At 40.8% G+C, this 16,954-nt stretch overlaps 1 protein-coding gene across 1 annotated transcript in view; it reads right to left on the minus strand.

Moving 5' to 3' along the window:
• Positions 1–16,954, minus strand: part of PMM2 (phosphomannomutase 2) — a 366,613-nt gene that overhangs the window by 108,374 nt on the left and 241,285 nt on the right. The window contains exon 6 of the mRNA XM_063428823.1: positions 7,470–7,545. Within this exon, the coding sequence (XP_063284893.1) occupies positions 7,470–7,545 (76 nt within the window). The remainder of the gene's footprint in view (positions 1–7,469; positions 7,546–16,954) is intronic.

Raw genomic sequence — 16,954 nt, forward strand, 5'->3', positions numbered from 1 at the left:
ACTTAATCACAGAAGAACAATCTAAGATAAAGGTGGAAATAAAATATTTAGAAGATCGATTAAGTATGATGGAAGAAAGAATGAGAGCTAAAAATATAAGGATAAAAAAATATCCCAGAAGCCATTTCTCACGATAAAATCAAGGACTATTTGAATGGCTTGTTTGCAGCATTAAATCTACAACCTCAAGTTTCGGCAGTGTGTATGGAAAACATATACAGAATTAAAAAACCCCAAGGAATCCAGAATGTTTTTCCTAGAGACACGATTGTCACTCTTCATTCCCTGATTGCTAAGCAGCAAATAATAAATGCAATAAGAAACAAAAAATTCTCAGAAGATGATAAATTCAAAGATATAAATTTTTTTCAAGATTTATCCAGAGCAGTAAGAATGGAGAGAAAAAGCTATTTTGAAAAATTTAAACCACTAAAATAAAGAAATATTGGATATCGCTGGGGACCAGGCAAGGCTATCACAATAAACTGGAATGACACGAGAAAAGTTTTTCAGAACCCAAAAGAATTAGAAGAATGGACATCTCTGCAATTTAAGTAATAAGGAGAGAAAATGCAAGAACTCTGGCGAAAAAGGGAAGAGGAGGGGAGAAAGTGATCAGAGAGGGGAAAGAGAAGGGAAATGGAAAAGAAAGGGACTTTTTTTTTTTTCTCTCTTCTTCTGCCCCTTTTTCCTTTCAATGTGCTAATGTTAGGATGTAATTGGCTGATTTAATTATGATAATTTTTACACGGGGGGGGGAACGATGGTAAAAAATTGTTTAATATGAGTGGAATACACGAGGGGGAAGGTTATTGATGGTACAACAATTATTTATACGGATTAACAAGAGTGTTGAATGCTATATTTGATATGTGATACGTTATAATGGATAAGTTAATGTGAGATTTCCTAAATATTAATATAATAGATGGAATTTGTTAGGGGATATAATTGAATACGATAATAATAATTTCTATGGATAAGGTGAAATAAGGGAGTAATGGTAAAATAATATGATTACTTAAGTATCAAGGGAGAAATATAGAGAGTTTCACCAAAGGATTTGTGAGATGTAATTAGTGATTTATGGAGGATTTTTTGATAAAGACAGTAAATGGGGGGAACGATGGTAAAACAATGTTTAATAAGAGTGGAACACACGAGGGGGAATGTTATTGATGGTACAACAATTATTTAAACTGATTAATAAGAGTGCTGAATGCTATATTTGATATGTGATATGTTATAATGGATAATTTAATGTGAGATTTCATAAATATAAATATAATAGATGGAGTTTGTGAGGGGATATAACTGAACACGATAATAATTTGTATGGATAAGGTGAAATAAGGGAGTAATGGTAAAATAATATGATCACTTAAGTAGCAAGAGAAATATATAGTTTCACTAAAGGATTTGGTAGATGTAATTAGTGATTTATGGAGGATTTTTGATAAAGACAGTAGATGAACATAAGAGGCAATAAAAATAAATAGAATGGATATAACTTTATGTACACAATTGGGGGGTAAAAGAAAGCAGAGAAGGGGAAAAAAGGGAGAAGGAGGGGGGGAGGGGAAGGAAGGGGAGTTTTTTTTCCTTCCCTCTCCCAGTGTGTGGGACTAAAGAAGAGGGAAGGAAAAAGAATGGCTGCATACATAAATAAATATATAAGATTGCTCCTAAGGAGCTACCACTTTAAGGTCAGAGTTAGACCTTAGCCCTAGACAGTATACAAGATATTGTCAAGGCTTACAGGTTGAAGAGATAATTAATATGTATTATCTCTTGAAACATCAAGTAAGAATGAATGGGAATGGGTCTCTCTGTACTATGAGAGCTCAGATGTGTGTGAATGATGTGGGAGGGATGGCAGCTGGAATAGGTGTCACTTGAAAAGCACAAAGCATGAAGTGTATTTCACTAAATGTACAGGGGCTAAATACCCCATATAAAAGAGCTATGATGAGAGAATTGCTCAGAAAAAAAGGAATAGATTTAGCGATGTTGCAAGAGACACATTGGAAACGTGAAGATAGGATTAGGTAGACTTGTGAAGGATATGAGATAATCTCACAAGCCGCCTTGAATAAGAAAAAGAAAAGAGGAGTGGCCATAATCCTTTCAAAAAGAATAAATAGAGAAATCATATATGAAGAAGTAGACATAGAAGGACGGTATCAGATATTAATATGTAAGTTGGAGGAGAAAGTTTACACTTTGGTAAACGTATACCTCCCAAACGTACTACCAACTAAATATTTTAAAGAGATTATGGAAAAAGTAGACAAATTTAAAACAGGATTATTAGTTATTTCAGGAGATTTCAACTGTGTGGTGGATACAGTTCTAGACAAAAAAACAAAAAATAATAAACCCATAACTAAACATTTGATAAACCAAGCTAGGATCTTGAGAAATACACTTCTAGAAAATAACTTATTGGATATATGGAGAGTATTTAACTCAGAGGAAAGAGAATATACGCACACTTCAATGGTACATTCCTCACTTTCCAGAATAGACCTTGTGTTGGGGGAAGCTAATTTAGTAGAACAAATAAAAACCATATGTATAGAAGAGAATGTCTGGTCAGACCATAGTTATGTTATTTTTTCTATAAATGATGTAAAAAAATATAGACCTAATACGACATGGCGTCTAGATGACAGTATTCTGAAGAATAGTAAAGACCAATTACAAATTAGAGAATTGATCCAACTATACTTTAGAGAGAATATCTCAGAAGAACTCCCGATAACCACTATATGGTGTGCATTTAAAGCGGTGGTACGGGGGTATCTGATTAAACTTAAAAAAAGGATTCAAAGAGATAGAGGTCAGACTAGAGAAAAATTATATATAGAATACTATCTGTTGGCTAGAAGAAATAAAAGATTATTAAATAATGAATCATCTAAACAACTTTTTGAGATCAAAATGAAAATAGAAAAAATGGAGAAAGAACGAATAGAGAAAAATCTAGAGAAGATGAAATCCAATCTTTATTATGATAACAACAAGATTAATAAATGGCTAACAAAAAAACTTAAAAACCCAAAAAATGGTAAAAACAGGATTAGTAGTATTAGAAACGAATCAATAATTTGTAGAAAACCAGAAACTATAGCAAAGGCGTTTCAAATATACTATGAAAAGTTGTATAATTTACCAAATCAATCAAAAGAAGAGGCTATAAATGATTACTTGAAGGAAATTAATTTTCCCAGGATTTCTGAAGATCAAAAAAATAATGCTTAATGCTCCTTTACAAATTAGGGAATTTACAGGTGCCATTAAAAAACTTGTGAATTATAAGACCCCTGGCCCAGACGGTCTGACCAATAGATTCTATAAGATATATGGAGATATTTTGGCAGAATATTTGACTAGAACATATAATGAAATCTCTCTGAAAGGTACAGGCCCTAAAGAATTATTACAAGCAAATATAATCCCTATCCATAAAAAAAGATAAGGATCCGCAAGATCTAAAGAACTGTCGCCCGATTTCACTTATTAATGTCGATTCTAAACTATTTTCATCTATACTGGCAGATAGGTTGAAAAAGATAATTATAGAGTTGGTAGATAGAGACCAGATAGGGTTTGTCCCAACTAGACAGGCTAGTACTAACATAAGGAGAATGATCAATGTTCTGGATTGGAGTGATAGAACGCGAATCCAGCTCCTGACCCTGTCACTGGATGCAGAAAAGGCCTTTGACAGGGTCGGGTGGGGATATATGATGGGGGTGTTAAGGGCAATGGGTATAGATGGATGGATGTTGTCTGCAATAGGCTCTATTTATCAAAATCCTATGGCGAGGGTAGTGGGCATAGATTTATGCTCAGATTGGTTCCCATTGAAAAACGGCACATGGCAAGGGTGTCCACTTTCACCCATTTTATATATTCTCTCAATGGAACCCTTTGCAATTAGAATAAGAGAAAACCCGGACATCCGGGGAGTACCAACCTCTGATAGAGAATTAAAAATAAGCATGTATGCTGACGATCCCATTTTGACCCTTATAGACCCAACCAAATCAATTGACAACTTGATAAAGGAAATAGAAATATTTAGTACTATCTCAAACTACAAAATAAATTCAGATAAAACAATTGTGTTATTTAAGAACTGTAGCAAAGAGTGGAAAAATTAATTCTTGAAGACATATTGCTTTACGGATGCGAATGGGAGTTTTGAATATCTAGGAGTAATATTATCAGATAAGTTGGACAAAATGGTGGAGATTAACTTTACTAGGCTTCTGAAGTCCACAGGGATATCGTTAAAAAAAATGGAATCCCTTGTTTCTTAGCTGGTTGGGAAGGATAAACGTAATAAATGCGTATATAGTACCTAGATGGACATACTTTTTCAGAATGGTTCCTCTAAAAATACCATTGCCATGGTTGGAGATAACACAGAGGCTTATTAAAAACTTTATTTGGAAGGGGAAAAAACCCCGGATTAGTTTAGATCAACTAACGAATACTATAGAGCATGGAGTGGTGAACTTTCCCAATATATTAAGCCATTATGAAGCCTCTATTATATTCCATACTCAGTTACTAACTAAAAAAAGATTCTGAAAAATCTGGCTGGTTTGGTTTAGAGACCCAAGACTTAAATGGAAAAGAACTGATTAGGTATATCTGGCAACCCAAGAAAATTGGTAAAGAAGTCAGCAGTGTAATTTTAAAATATCTACTGAATGATTGGAATAAGATTAGAAAAAAACTAAAAATCTTGGGAAATATTTTTGGGTTCATGAAGATAGAAATATTAGAAGCCCTAATGCCAGATTTAAAAATAGATTCCTGGAGGGATATGAAAATTGAAAACCTGGAGGATATAATAACAAGAGATAAAATCAAAGATTTTTTAACTCTGTCTAATGAATTTGGTCTCCCACAGACACAGAGGCTTTTCGATATTTAAGAATAAAATCCTTTATAGATAAATCGCTTGCTAAGAGTAATATAACTAGTAGTATCCTTATAAAACAGATTTTTGGAAACAACAGCTCTCGGAAAAATATGGCAAATTGATATGCCCTGATAAGATCGATCCCCAAAAGTATAAGGTCCAAACAAATAAAAAGTTGGGAAAAAGAATGTAATTTAAAAATAGACTCAATAAAGTGGGGAAATATGATGACACAGTTAAAAAGGAATGTTCACAATGTTACCTTGTTTGAGACACATTATAAAGTTTGCTATCGTTGGTATTTAGTGCCAATTAGATTAAACAGAATTGATCACAATGAATCTAAAATATGTTGGAGATGTGGAAGTAACTTGGGAAGTTTTATTCATATTTGGTGGAGTTGTAGATTAATTAAGAAATTATGGGATGTGGTCTTTAGAAAATTGTATGTTTGGGATAAAATTCTGATAGAACAATCTCCAATAACGGCCCTTCTACATCTTCAATGGCCTGATCTATTAATATACCAACAATTTCTGGTCTGTCATTCTTTTATGGCAGCAAAGATTTTGATAGCAAGAGGATGGAAAAACTCTATGACAATTGAGGTTAAACATTGGGAGAAACAATTAACACTTCAGATTAAAAATGAGATAGGGCTTTCTAAGAGGAAGGATACTGTACAGAAATACGAAATGGGGAAAAAATGTTTAAAACTCTTAGAAAACAAGGAGCAATATTAATTATTAATAATTAATAATTAATAATCTCTTGTGATGTATACACAGAAATGTTAAATGACAAAATTGACTATGTATGTATAAATTGATACCCTATTGTATGTTGCGGCCTACTCCCACCAAGTATGTATGTCTGATTTATGAATGAACTGCGATAGAAGTTACATGGTATAGTATGAATGATTTGATGTCTATTACTTATGTAGTAATTGTTTCTATTTTTGTATTTTGTATGATCTATGTGTTTTGATATTGACTCAAAAAATTAAAACCAAATAAAGATATATTTGTAAAAAAAAAAAAAAAAGGAGAGGTCTACCCACTGGAAGCTGGATCCTGGCCTTGGGTGGGTGAAAGACAGCGAGACCCCAGCGCAGCTGCATCGCTGGAAGTGGGGTCTGCAGTGATTATGGTGTCGGTTGGAGTGCTTGGAGTCCTTGGCAAGCACTAGGAGCATCGATTGGCGGAGGTACTCGGTAGGAGTGCCAGCGTTCCGTCACACTTGCACTGTACTTTTATTAGGGGTGTGGCGAAACCGACCTCGCCACGTGTCCTTGGAGGGGGCTGCTTGCCTGCCTCTTGCCTTTGGACTATGGACCAGACTTTATGGGAATGTGATACCCCAGATAGCTATACCATGGAGCCTATTCATATAATGAAGGACTTTAGCTCCATGGCAATTGTACTGTGTGAATAGGATCTGCGCGCTATTCGGTAGTTTTGTGCGCTCAGATCCCAGCTATCTGGGGATATGTGAAATGTCTGTGTGTTATGGTTAAAAAGTAACTTTCTGTATTTTAAAGTGTTTTATGTCTTTCTGTAACCATGTGGTTAATGGAGTCTGTCTCTGTGCTGGAGATAATTAGATTACTTCTCCAGCACAGAGAAGGCTCTGTAAAAAACAGTCTGAGCTGGGAAGCTAGGGGTTTTAAAAGATACTTTACTAACTTTTGAACCCCTGGTCTGATCCATGGCATTTTTTAATATGTTGTTCCCCTGAATGGATTGATTGTGGATATGTATTTTTATGTGAATGTGATGTATGGTTTTAGAGTTAGGAAAGTTGTGTAAAAGTATATTTTAAACTGTATGCATAATGGGATTATGTGTCACACTAAGGGGAGGGGATGTGTGGGAGGTAACATCTAAGTCATTGGTTCTTTTATGCCTCCCCCTGGGTGTGGCCTGTATGTGTGAGTTGGAAATAAAAGCCAGGCTGGATGAGCCAGTCCTCAGTTCCTGTTTAACCCTCAAAATGAAGTGTCGTCTCGTTCTTGGGGGGAATTGGATTGTAAGCTGACTGCCAGGAGTGTAAGCGGATTGTATGCTTTTCTTGTTCAGCTGTTCCAGTTCGGAGTGTTATCTTGTATCCAGTTCGGGAGTTTGGTGTTCTGCAGTAGCTGTGCCTGTCTCTCAAAAAGGGGATTATCGCCTAAACTGGGTTTTATCCTCTTGTAAGTGAAACGGTCCGTTACAAGGGGATTGGTAGTGTTTATGCCATGGGAGTTGGAAACCACTGTCAGACCCTTATTATTGTACTTAAATAAAATCCCTCTACATTACTTTGTGTGTTAGGACAATATGAGTAAGCTTGTTTGTTCAACTGTCTTACAATTTAAAGTTATTGATTGTGCCATTTTAGGAAGGAAAGGGTAATCCTCTGTATGTGCTCATACAATTTACAAGTCAAAGAGAGGAGGAGGGGGGAGGATAATAATATTAGAGTATGACAATTGTGGTTTTATTTAGTTTGTTGCTCTAAAAAAAAAAAAAGGTTTTGTTTTTTTTACCTATGGAAAATGTGAGACCTTTTCCCACAAATTGTTTCTGCAATTCTGCCACAAACGTTTCTCTAAAATGTTCTTTCTAAAAGAAAAAGAAAAAAAATAATCATTATTTCACATCCCAAACTGAAATATTTTGTTTCTTTTGCCACTGTATCTCAACAATATTTTAGGTTTCTAGGGTCTATATTATTTTACTAGAACTATAAGATGATTTAAGTTATTATGAGGGCAGGAGTGTCCAGACACAGGGGTTAAACCAGTGGTTCCCACCAGTCTTCAAGGCACCCCTACCAGTACAGGGTTTAGGGATTACCCAATCGTGTCCAAGGTGTTTTCAGACAGATAAAAAACACCATGGACAAAACAAAGGCACCCCTAACTGTCTAGGATTTAGGGATTACTTTGTTTTGTCTATGGTGTGTTTTTTATTTTGTCTGAAAACACCTTATACACAATTGGGTAATCCCTAAATCCTGTACTGGTAGGGGTGCCTTGAAGACTGGTTTGGGAACCACTGCGTTAAACAGTCAGTTTGGGGTTGTTATATCTGCCTCAAAGCTTCCATTCCTTTTTGCAGTGCATTACAAGAAAGGGTTGCAAGGAAACTGTAGATTGTCTCTCAATGTGCGCCCAGTGAATAACATACTACTATCCAGGGCCTCCATCAGGGGGTGAAAACCATAACGGTTGTCACGGGCCTGGCGGCCCACACACTTAGGGCCAACTGATGGGCCCCCTCCTTCAGGGGCCCGGTCAGCGCTGTGGCCGTGGTATAGCGCGAACAGGCCCCCTTAAAAAAAAAAAAAAAAAAAAAAGCAGCCGCAAGTGATGCTGGGAGGAAGTGGTCACTTCCTCAGAAAATACAAATATCCACATAGGGGTCCCACAATTCCCACCCCAGTGTTGAAGGTTGTTAATTTACCATGAAATGTATACTGAAATGATCACTAAAATAACAAATTCACTAAGTAGTGAGGCCGATGAGAGTATAAAATATATTTACTAACTTCCCCTGTCCTATATCCTGTATGTAGCACACTTCTTTTTTTTTTTTTAACATTTGTTTTTTACTGCAGTTGTTTACATCAGGTACCCCTGAATAATCAATATATTATATATTATCTGATTGTTTAATGAGCCCCCATAAATAATCATACAAAGCAAACTATCCTGAATGGTGATTGATGTTTTTCTTTTTTCATTTAATACAAAGTATACAAATGGAGGTTTGCCATCTTAAATGGACACTGTAAGGGAAAACTTTAGCTTAATGAAGCTATTTTAGTGTATATATCATGCACCTCCAGTTTCACTGCTCAATTCACATTTAGGAGTTAAATCACTTTTGTTTCTGTTTATGCAGCCCTAGCCACAACTCCCATGACTGTAACTGACACAGTCTGCATGAAATCAAAATGGTTTCATTTTCAAACAGATGTAACTTACTTTAAACGTTTTTCTCATGCCCTGTAATTTGAGCTTTAGTTACATACAGGAGGCTCTAACAGGGCCTACAATGCGATTAGCAGTGCAGGAGATAAGACATTTTAAATTAAAGAGAATTTGCAATCAGGGCCGGCCTTAGGCATTTAGACGCCCTGTGCGAAAAATCTTCACAGCGCCCCCCCCCCCCCCGTCATCCATGTATGCTGTTATGTTTGTGTTGTCTGTGTATGTAATAGTACGTGTGATGACTGTGTGTGATATGTATGCTATGTGTGATATTTGTAATGGGTATATTAACAGTGTGTGATATGCGTGTATTGGTTGTATGTGACACACACACACACACAGAGTCAGACGGCCATACACACACAGGAAGACATCCACACACGCACAAGCAGGAAGACATCCACACACGCACAAGCAGACAGTCATACACACACACACACACGCAGACAGTCATACACACAGACACACAGAGGCAGACAGTCATACACACAGAGGCAGACAGTCATACACACAGAGGCAGTCATACACACAGAGACAGTCATACACACAGAGGCAGTCATACACACAGAGACAGTCATACACACAGAGGCAGTCATACACACAGAGGCAGTCATACACAGTCACACACACAGAGGCAGACAGTAATACACACAGACACACAGTGGCAGACAGTAATACACACAGACACACAGTGGCAGACAGTCATATACAGACACACGCAGACAGTCATACACACACACACACACACAGACAGTCATACACACACACAGACAGTCATACACACACACACAGAGGCAGACAGTAATACACACAGACAAACACACAGAGGCAGACAGTTATACACACACACACAGGCAGATAGTCATACACACAGAGGCAGACAGTCATACACACAGACACACACACAGAGGCAGACAGTCATACACACAGACACACACACAGAGGCAGACAGTCATACACACAGACACACACACAGAGGCAGACAGTCATACACACAGACACACAGAGGCAGACAGTCATACACACAGACACACAGAGGCAGACAGTCATACACACACACACACAGACAGTAACACACACACACAGACAGTAACACACACACACACACACAGAGGCAGACAGTCATACACATAGGCAGAGAGTCACACTCACATGACAATCACACAGTTACCTGTGGAGTTAATTGTGGAGGCAGTGCAGCTCCTGGTGACCTGTGGGGAAGCAGGGACTCCTTCCTGCTTCCCCTGCAGCAGTTTTCCGGCGCTTTTAGCTCCGCCCCCGCCGCACGGTAAGCTCCGCCCCCGCCGCAAATTGAAAAAAAAAATAAATTTTTTTTTTTTTTTTTTTTTTTAAATCGGCTGTGCGGCCGCACGGCGCCCCCTGCTCCATGGCGCCCTGTGCGGCCGCACAGCTCGCACACCCCTAAGGCCGGCCCTGTTTGCAATAAAGGAAGTGTAAACATTTGACGCCTCTTTACAGGAAGTGTTTAGGAAAGCTGTATAAGTCACAGGCAGGGAGATGTGGCTAGGGCTGCATAAACAAAGTGATTTAACACCTAAATGACAGATAATAGAGCAGTGAGATTGCACTGGCATGATCTATACACCGAAACTGCTTCATTAAGCTAAAGTTGTTTTGGTGACTATAGTGTCCGTTTAACATGTCCTAGATATACATTAGATACATGTTGTAACGACACCCCCAGGTATAAAAGGGGTTAGCAACATTGTGTATTTTTGTGTCTTTTTACCAACAAGTGCTCAATGGAGTTTTGCCTCTGTGTGGAGACACAAAGGCAAAACTCCATTGAGCACATGTTAGTAAAAAGACACAAAAATACACAATGTTGCAAATAATGAATAAAACATATACATTCTACATATCCCGAGATAGCTCAGATCTGAGCGCACATTATTACCGAATGGAGCTCAGATCACATACATACAGTTCAATCGTCATGGAGCCAAAGTCTTTCCCATAGTCTTTTGGTATACGAATGGGCTCAAAGTGCCGAATGACCCGGTGTCCGTGTAATTACAAGAGAAGGGAGGTTGGCAGCTCAGCGGTGTTCGTGAGTTTAGGATGGCTGCTGCCACGTGTTCGACTATACGAACAGCGGCCACCCAGCGGTCACCAATTAAGCTGCAGTTTACCACAGCTTCTGGGAGGTAAATCACCGGCACACTCCTTGCCCAGGTGGTCCCTCCATTTGTGCCTTGGTTCGGTAGATTCAATCTACCAAACGCCCAGGCAGAAAGGCACAAATAAGCCTTTCTGCAGGGGAAAATCAAGCGGTTCAATATGGGGCCAAAGTCCAAAGGGAACAGGCGAGCAACCAGGCTTCTCCAATGCCCAGTGGCGAGGTTGGTTTCGCCACATCTCTCCCCTTTCCCAAAAAGACTAACAAGGCATCTCACTTCCTGTTGGTCAGTGCCTTGGTTAGTCCAGCATCCCACCCACAAAACATAATCAGCAGTACAGCCCACCCACAATAAATGGTTACTACACCTGGTGTAATGTGTAGCTTGCCTTTGTCCAGGGGCTCCACCACGGCTGTGTGAGGTACTGGCACTCCAGATCGGTGGGTTGCTGAGTGGGCAGAGACCAGCGGTACTCTGTCCTGGTGCCAGCGCGTCAGCTGAAGTAGCCTGGTTGGAGCCCAGCTGGGAAGAGGGCTAGGCTCCTCTCCCTGGACCTGGTGCCGCTGCTGGAGGGGGAGACAGACTGTCCCTACCCCTTGTAGTTTGGGCACAGAGACTAAGGTCCCATCTGCACCGGTTTGGGGCTTACTGTCTCCCCTTGGTGGGCTAAGCTGCCGCTTGGGAGAGGGGGTAACCGGCTCCTCTCCCTTACACACTTGCAGCTGCTGGGGAAAGGAGACGGAACTCTCTATTCCCTGCCCTTTAATCTGCCGCTGGGGAGGGAGGACGAGGCTCTCCTCTCCCAGTAAAACACACTGCTGTTGGGGAGCAGGACCAACTGTCTCTGCCCCTGTAGCTCATTCTGCCGCTGGGGAAAGGAGACGGAGCTCTCTATTCCCTGCACTGTATACTGCTGCTGGGGAAAGGAGACGCTGCTCTCTATTCCCTGCACATTAAACTGCCGCTGGGGAGGGAGGACAAGGCTCTCCCTCTCCCAGTAAAACACACTGCTGTTGTGGAGCAGGACCAACTGTCTCTGCCCCCTGTAGCTCATTCTGCCGCTGGGGAAGGGAGACTATGCTCTCCACTCCCTGCATTTCACACTGCCGCTGGAGAAAGGATACGGCGCTCTCTATTCCCTGCAAATCACGCTGCCGCTGGGGAAAGGAGACGATGCTCTCTATTTCCCGTAACTGTATCTGCCGCTGGGGTTCCCCCCAACGTGCCAGCTGGCTGCCTTCTTACACCCAGTATTGCAGTCTCCCGAACACTAGGTTCCTTACAAGCTGCACGGGGGGAGGGGGGAGAGAGATGAATAGAGAGAGAGCTGGATAGATGGAGAGAGAGAGATGAAGAGAGAGAGATGGATAGAGAGAGAGAGAGAGAGAGATGGATATAGAGAGAGAGATGGATAGAGGGAGAGAGAGATGGATAGAGGGAGAGAGAGATGGATAGAGGGAGAGAGATTGTGACAAAGTGCCCTTCGCCACTTGGTCCTGGAGAGGCCTGCTTGGCAGCCTCCTGCCCTGCGACTATGGCCCTGGGGTGTATGACCCTTTAAGAACATTATTGGGGCTTATGGACTTTCATTGGACTGGTGCTGGCCCTTTAAGCACATTTTTGGGACAATGCCCCTTTAAGACGGTGTCCCCAGACTTGGTTGGGACACTTCACACTTCCCCTTTAAGCCTGTGTCTCTAGACTTGGTTAAAGTACTTTATTCATGGCTTCTTTACACTTGGTTCAGTAATTGGGGCTTACTGAACCAAGTACCACACAGGCGGACCACCCAAAAGTGGAAGTGTGCAGGCAATTTATCTCCCAGGCTGGGAGCCTGCTGTAGGTAAATTGCAGACCGCTGGGTGGCCGCAGTTCATGCAAACGAACACATGGCCAAATCCATGGAACTGAAATCGGCTACACATTTAGACGAACACCGCTGACTAGTACCTTCTTCTCCACTGCGGCTGGAGACTAAGTCCCGTTCGAAGATTTGAACACTCGTTCAAATTTTTTCAGTGTAAAATAGACCGACCGCAAAGCTCAAATCTATGGAACTGTTTTTGGCAGGAAAATGTGCTTGCGGTCGGTCACAATGGACTTTCGGCTAACTTTTTAGTTACTGGAAGGATTTTTATGTTTATATTTAAAGGATGCTGATTAATAATCAATTTTTTATGAAGATGTGTGGTTTTAAAGTTACAGTGTATGTGTAAAATCTGTATATTTTCTGTCTGTGATAATTAAGTTAGTCTATTGTGTTGAGATAATTGTATCACAGGCAGAGGGTAGTATTTCTGCTGGGATGAATGGGAGTGGTTTACTTTATTGTATGTGTTGTAATGTTTTTATTGGTTGTTCTGAAAAACCCTGTGGGTGGTACTATGTAAGGAAACCCTGCATAAAAGAAGGCCCTTTGGTGCCAAGTAAACAGATCTTCTTGACCCTCAACACGTAGTCTTGTCTTGTGATTGGAGGGAACTGCTATAATCACACTGGGGATTGCTATGCTCTGCATACTCCCTTGAGCTTTAAATCACCTAGCTCTTCTAAGAGCTGTTCCTGATACACTCTCTCCTGGGGGAGAGGTCTTCCCCACACAGTCCTGGATGCTGGAGGTTCATACAGGGTGGAAGGAAGAGGTCTTTCCCACACGGTCCTGGAGGACAGAAGCTGATCCAGGATGGAAGGAAGACGGCGAGACTCCAGTTAAGCTACGGCGGTTGTGCGGTTGAGTCTGCGGTGGTTGTGGTGTCCGATGCAGTGCTTGTGGTCCTTGGCACAAGCTAGGAAGCGTCCATCAATGGAAGGTACTCGGTCGGAGTACGGGGAGTTGAGAGAGAGAGAGAGAGAGAGAGAGAGAGAGAGAGACACTATCTAATAAAAAAAAAAATGTGATGTCAGTGAAGTAATCCCTATAATCGAAAAATATCTATAGAGAGATATTGTGGTAGAAGCTACAGGATGTTTCAGTAAAGTTTAGTACTCACATGATTACTACTACTACTGTGCAACTATCTTGGACCAGAGCGCATTTGTGGAATTGCAGGAACGCCCACTATTAGATAACATATGTAAGAGATAAGTTTTAGTTTAATAATTGGATGTAACTATAGTAATGTAGGTGTAATTTTCGTATTCTCTGTATACGTATGGAATACGTCATTTGTGGTATATATTCTTTGTTCTCTTGTAAACGTGTGTTCAGTCGGGTATTCCAAGACTATTGTCTGACTGAGACTTTGCAGCTGCAAAACAATAAATAGCCTTTGTTCTTCAACCACCTGTGTCTGGAGTGTCCTTGTTTCATCTCTGACCCAAGAATTCTTCAACATTTTGGTGCATTGAATGGGAAATAAGGGGGTAATACCCATTCCCAAGAAAAAGAACCGGGACCCAGTTGGTGAGGTGTGCCCTGGAGCAGGTTCGGATGACCTCAAGGTAACTTTGGCACCTGTCGGACCGTTTGTCCGGAAAAAGTTCCTTGTTTCCTCTGATCCTGTTCCAGAACACCCAAGGACTGCTATCCAGGTCGCGGAACAAGCAAACGTCTGATTCATGGTAAGGCTCCAGTCCTGTGTTTGGTAGTACATGTACAATTTGACCTCTTCCAAAGAAGAGAAGGGAGGCCCGATCACCCTCCACTGTCTGCATAGATGGCATAACATGTGTGGCTGTGTTATATGAGTTGGGGTGTGCATTTGGCTGCGAGTCAGGGGAGTGCCTGGAATGCTCTCATTCGGTGTGGGCTTTGTTCTTGGTCATGCACTATGTAAAACATTACTGATAAGAGGACGGCTGTGAGGAAACTGCAAGCTCTGTCTTTTGCTTGAGAGGGAGGGGGTTTGAAAGTAGGATTGTACTGTTAAAGGGACTTGTTTGCATTGTTGCCTGATTAATTCTATTATCCGGCATTATGGGAGGGGGAAGATCAGAATCCTTGGGCCCCTAGATTGTATGGTTAATAACTTTAAGAAAGGTTAACGCCTGGCAGCAATTAGTCAAAAAGCAGCCAGAGTGGTTAAAAGTGGTTTGATGCTTTCCACACTGGCTTCAGTCCCTAAATCTGCCCCCACCAAAAAGCCCATACTTGTTGATCCTTCAGATTCGCATGAGCCACCCCCCTATAGGGGACCCGTTTGTTCCTCTGCTGCCCGGTTATATCCGGACTTTAATAACTTACCCCCACCTCCTCCCCAGGTGGTTTGATTGCCGGACAGACAGCATTCAGTGGACACATCACTTACGTGTAACTGCTCTTTCTATTCCACCTGGTACCACACGTAGTCTGTCCCCAGCCTGTATCCAGTGTCTTACATAGCATGGATTATTCCTTGCCAGCAGAGGATTTCCTTATGTCCCCCAAAGCCTCCACTAGTCACCGATATGACCTTACGGCTAGGTCTGGTCTTCAGAGCCCAACCTGGTCTGCCTGTCCTGCATGCTGGTGGACATGTGGTTAATTAAAATTAACAGGGAATGATTTTGCAGACATTGAAATGTTGAAAAAAAAAAACTAAACCCAGACATTGATGTGGATATTTCTGATTTTCTTGTATAATTTGAAAATGCATATAGCCTTGTTGCTGATTTTTCCTGAAGATCAGTTAATCAATGAGTTTGTGCTAAAAAAACAAAACTGTGATTAGTTGCTTTGTTCTACATGAATTAAGGCGGGAGTCCAGAACTGAAGGGTTTACCATGGCTTTAGCTTTTTTTGGGCACAGTGCAGAAGAAGTGATACAACAGCTGACCCCTCCCTCCCAGTCTTAGAAACTGCACTCAAAAAGGGATTATACCGTATATACTCGAGTATTAGCCGACCCGAATATATGCCGAGGCCCCTAATTTTACCCCCAAAAAATGGGAAAACTTATTGACTCAAGTATAAGACTAGGGTGGGAAATGCAGCAGCTACTGGTAAATTTCGAAATAAAATTAGATCCTAAAAAAATTATAATAATTGAATATTTATTTACAGTGTGTGTATGAATATGAATGCAGTGTGTGTGTATATGAGTGCAGTGTGTGTGTGTATGAATGAATACAGTGTGTGTGTGTGTGTGTGAATGCAGTGTGTGTGTGAATGCAGTGTGTGTATGAATGCAGTGTGTGTGTGAATGCAGTGTGTGTGTGAATGCAGTGTGTGTGTGAATGCAGTGTGTGTGTGTGCGATGCAGAGTGTGATGCAGAGCCTTGGTGGGGGGTGGGCATTTTTATTATTATTTTTTAATTATTATAATTTTAATAAAAAAATGTTTTTGTTATATTAATATTTTTTTTAATTTTATTATTTTATTTTTTATTATTAATATGTTATTATTTAAATTTGTATTTCTTTTTTCATCCCCCCTCCCTGCTTGTTAGCTGGCTAAGGAGGGGGGCTCTCCCTGGTGGTCCAGTGGTGTGCACTGTGAAGGAGGGGGCTGGCAGAGCGTTTACTTACCTCTCCTGCAGCTCCTGTCAGCTCCCTTCTCCTCCGCGCCGGTTCGATCAGCTCCCTCTGCAAGTCCCAGTGTAAGTCTCGCGGCCGCGCTATGACCCCGTGGCTCTCGCGAGACTTACACTGGGAGCTGACAGGGGAGCTGACCAGACCGGCGCGGAGGAGAAGGGAGCTGACAGGAGAGGTAAGTAAGAGCTTCCTGCCAGCCCCCCTCCTACACCGCCCCTTGTCTGTATTATGGCAATGTAAGTTGCCATAATACAGACATTGACTTAAGTATAAGTCGAGTTGGGGGTTTTCAGCACAAAAAATGTGCTGAAAAACTCGACTCATACTCAAGTATATACGGTAACTGGGGTTGATTTAAACATCTTTAATTTAATTTATGAGAATGAGATTTTAATATCATGACTGATAATGGATTGCTATATTTTGCAAAGTCTGGACATACA

This window comes from Pelobates fuscus, chromosome 8 (genome assembly GCF_036172605.1).
Source record: "Pelobates fuscus isolate aPelFus1 chromosome 8, aPelFus1.pri, whole genome shotgun sequence".
Lineage (NCBI taxonomy): Eukaryota > Metazoa > Chordata > Amphibia > Anura > Pelobatidae > Pelobates > Pelobates fuscus.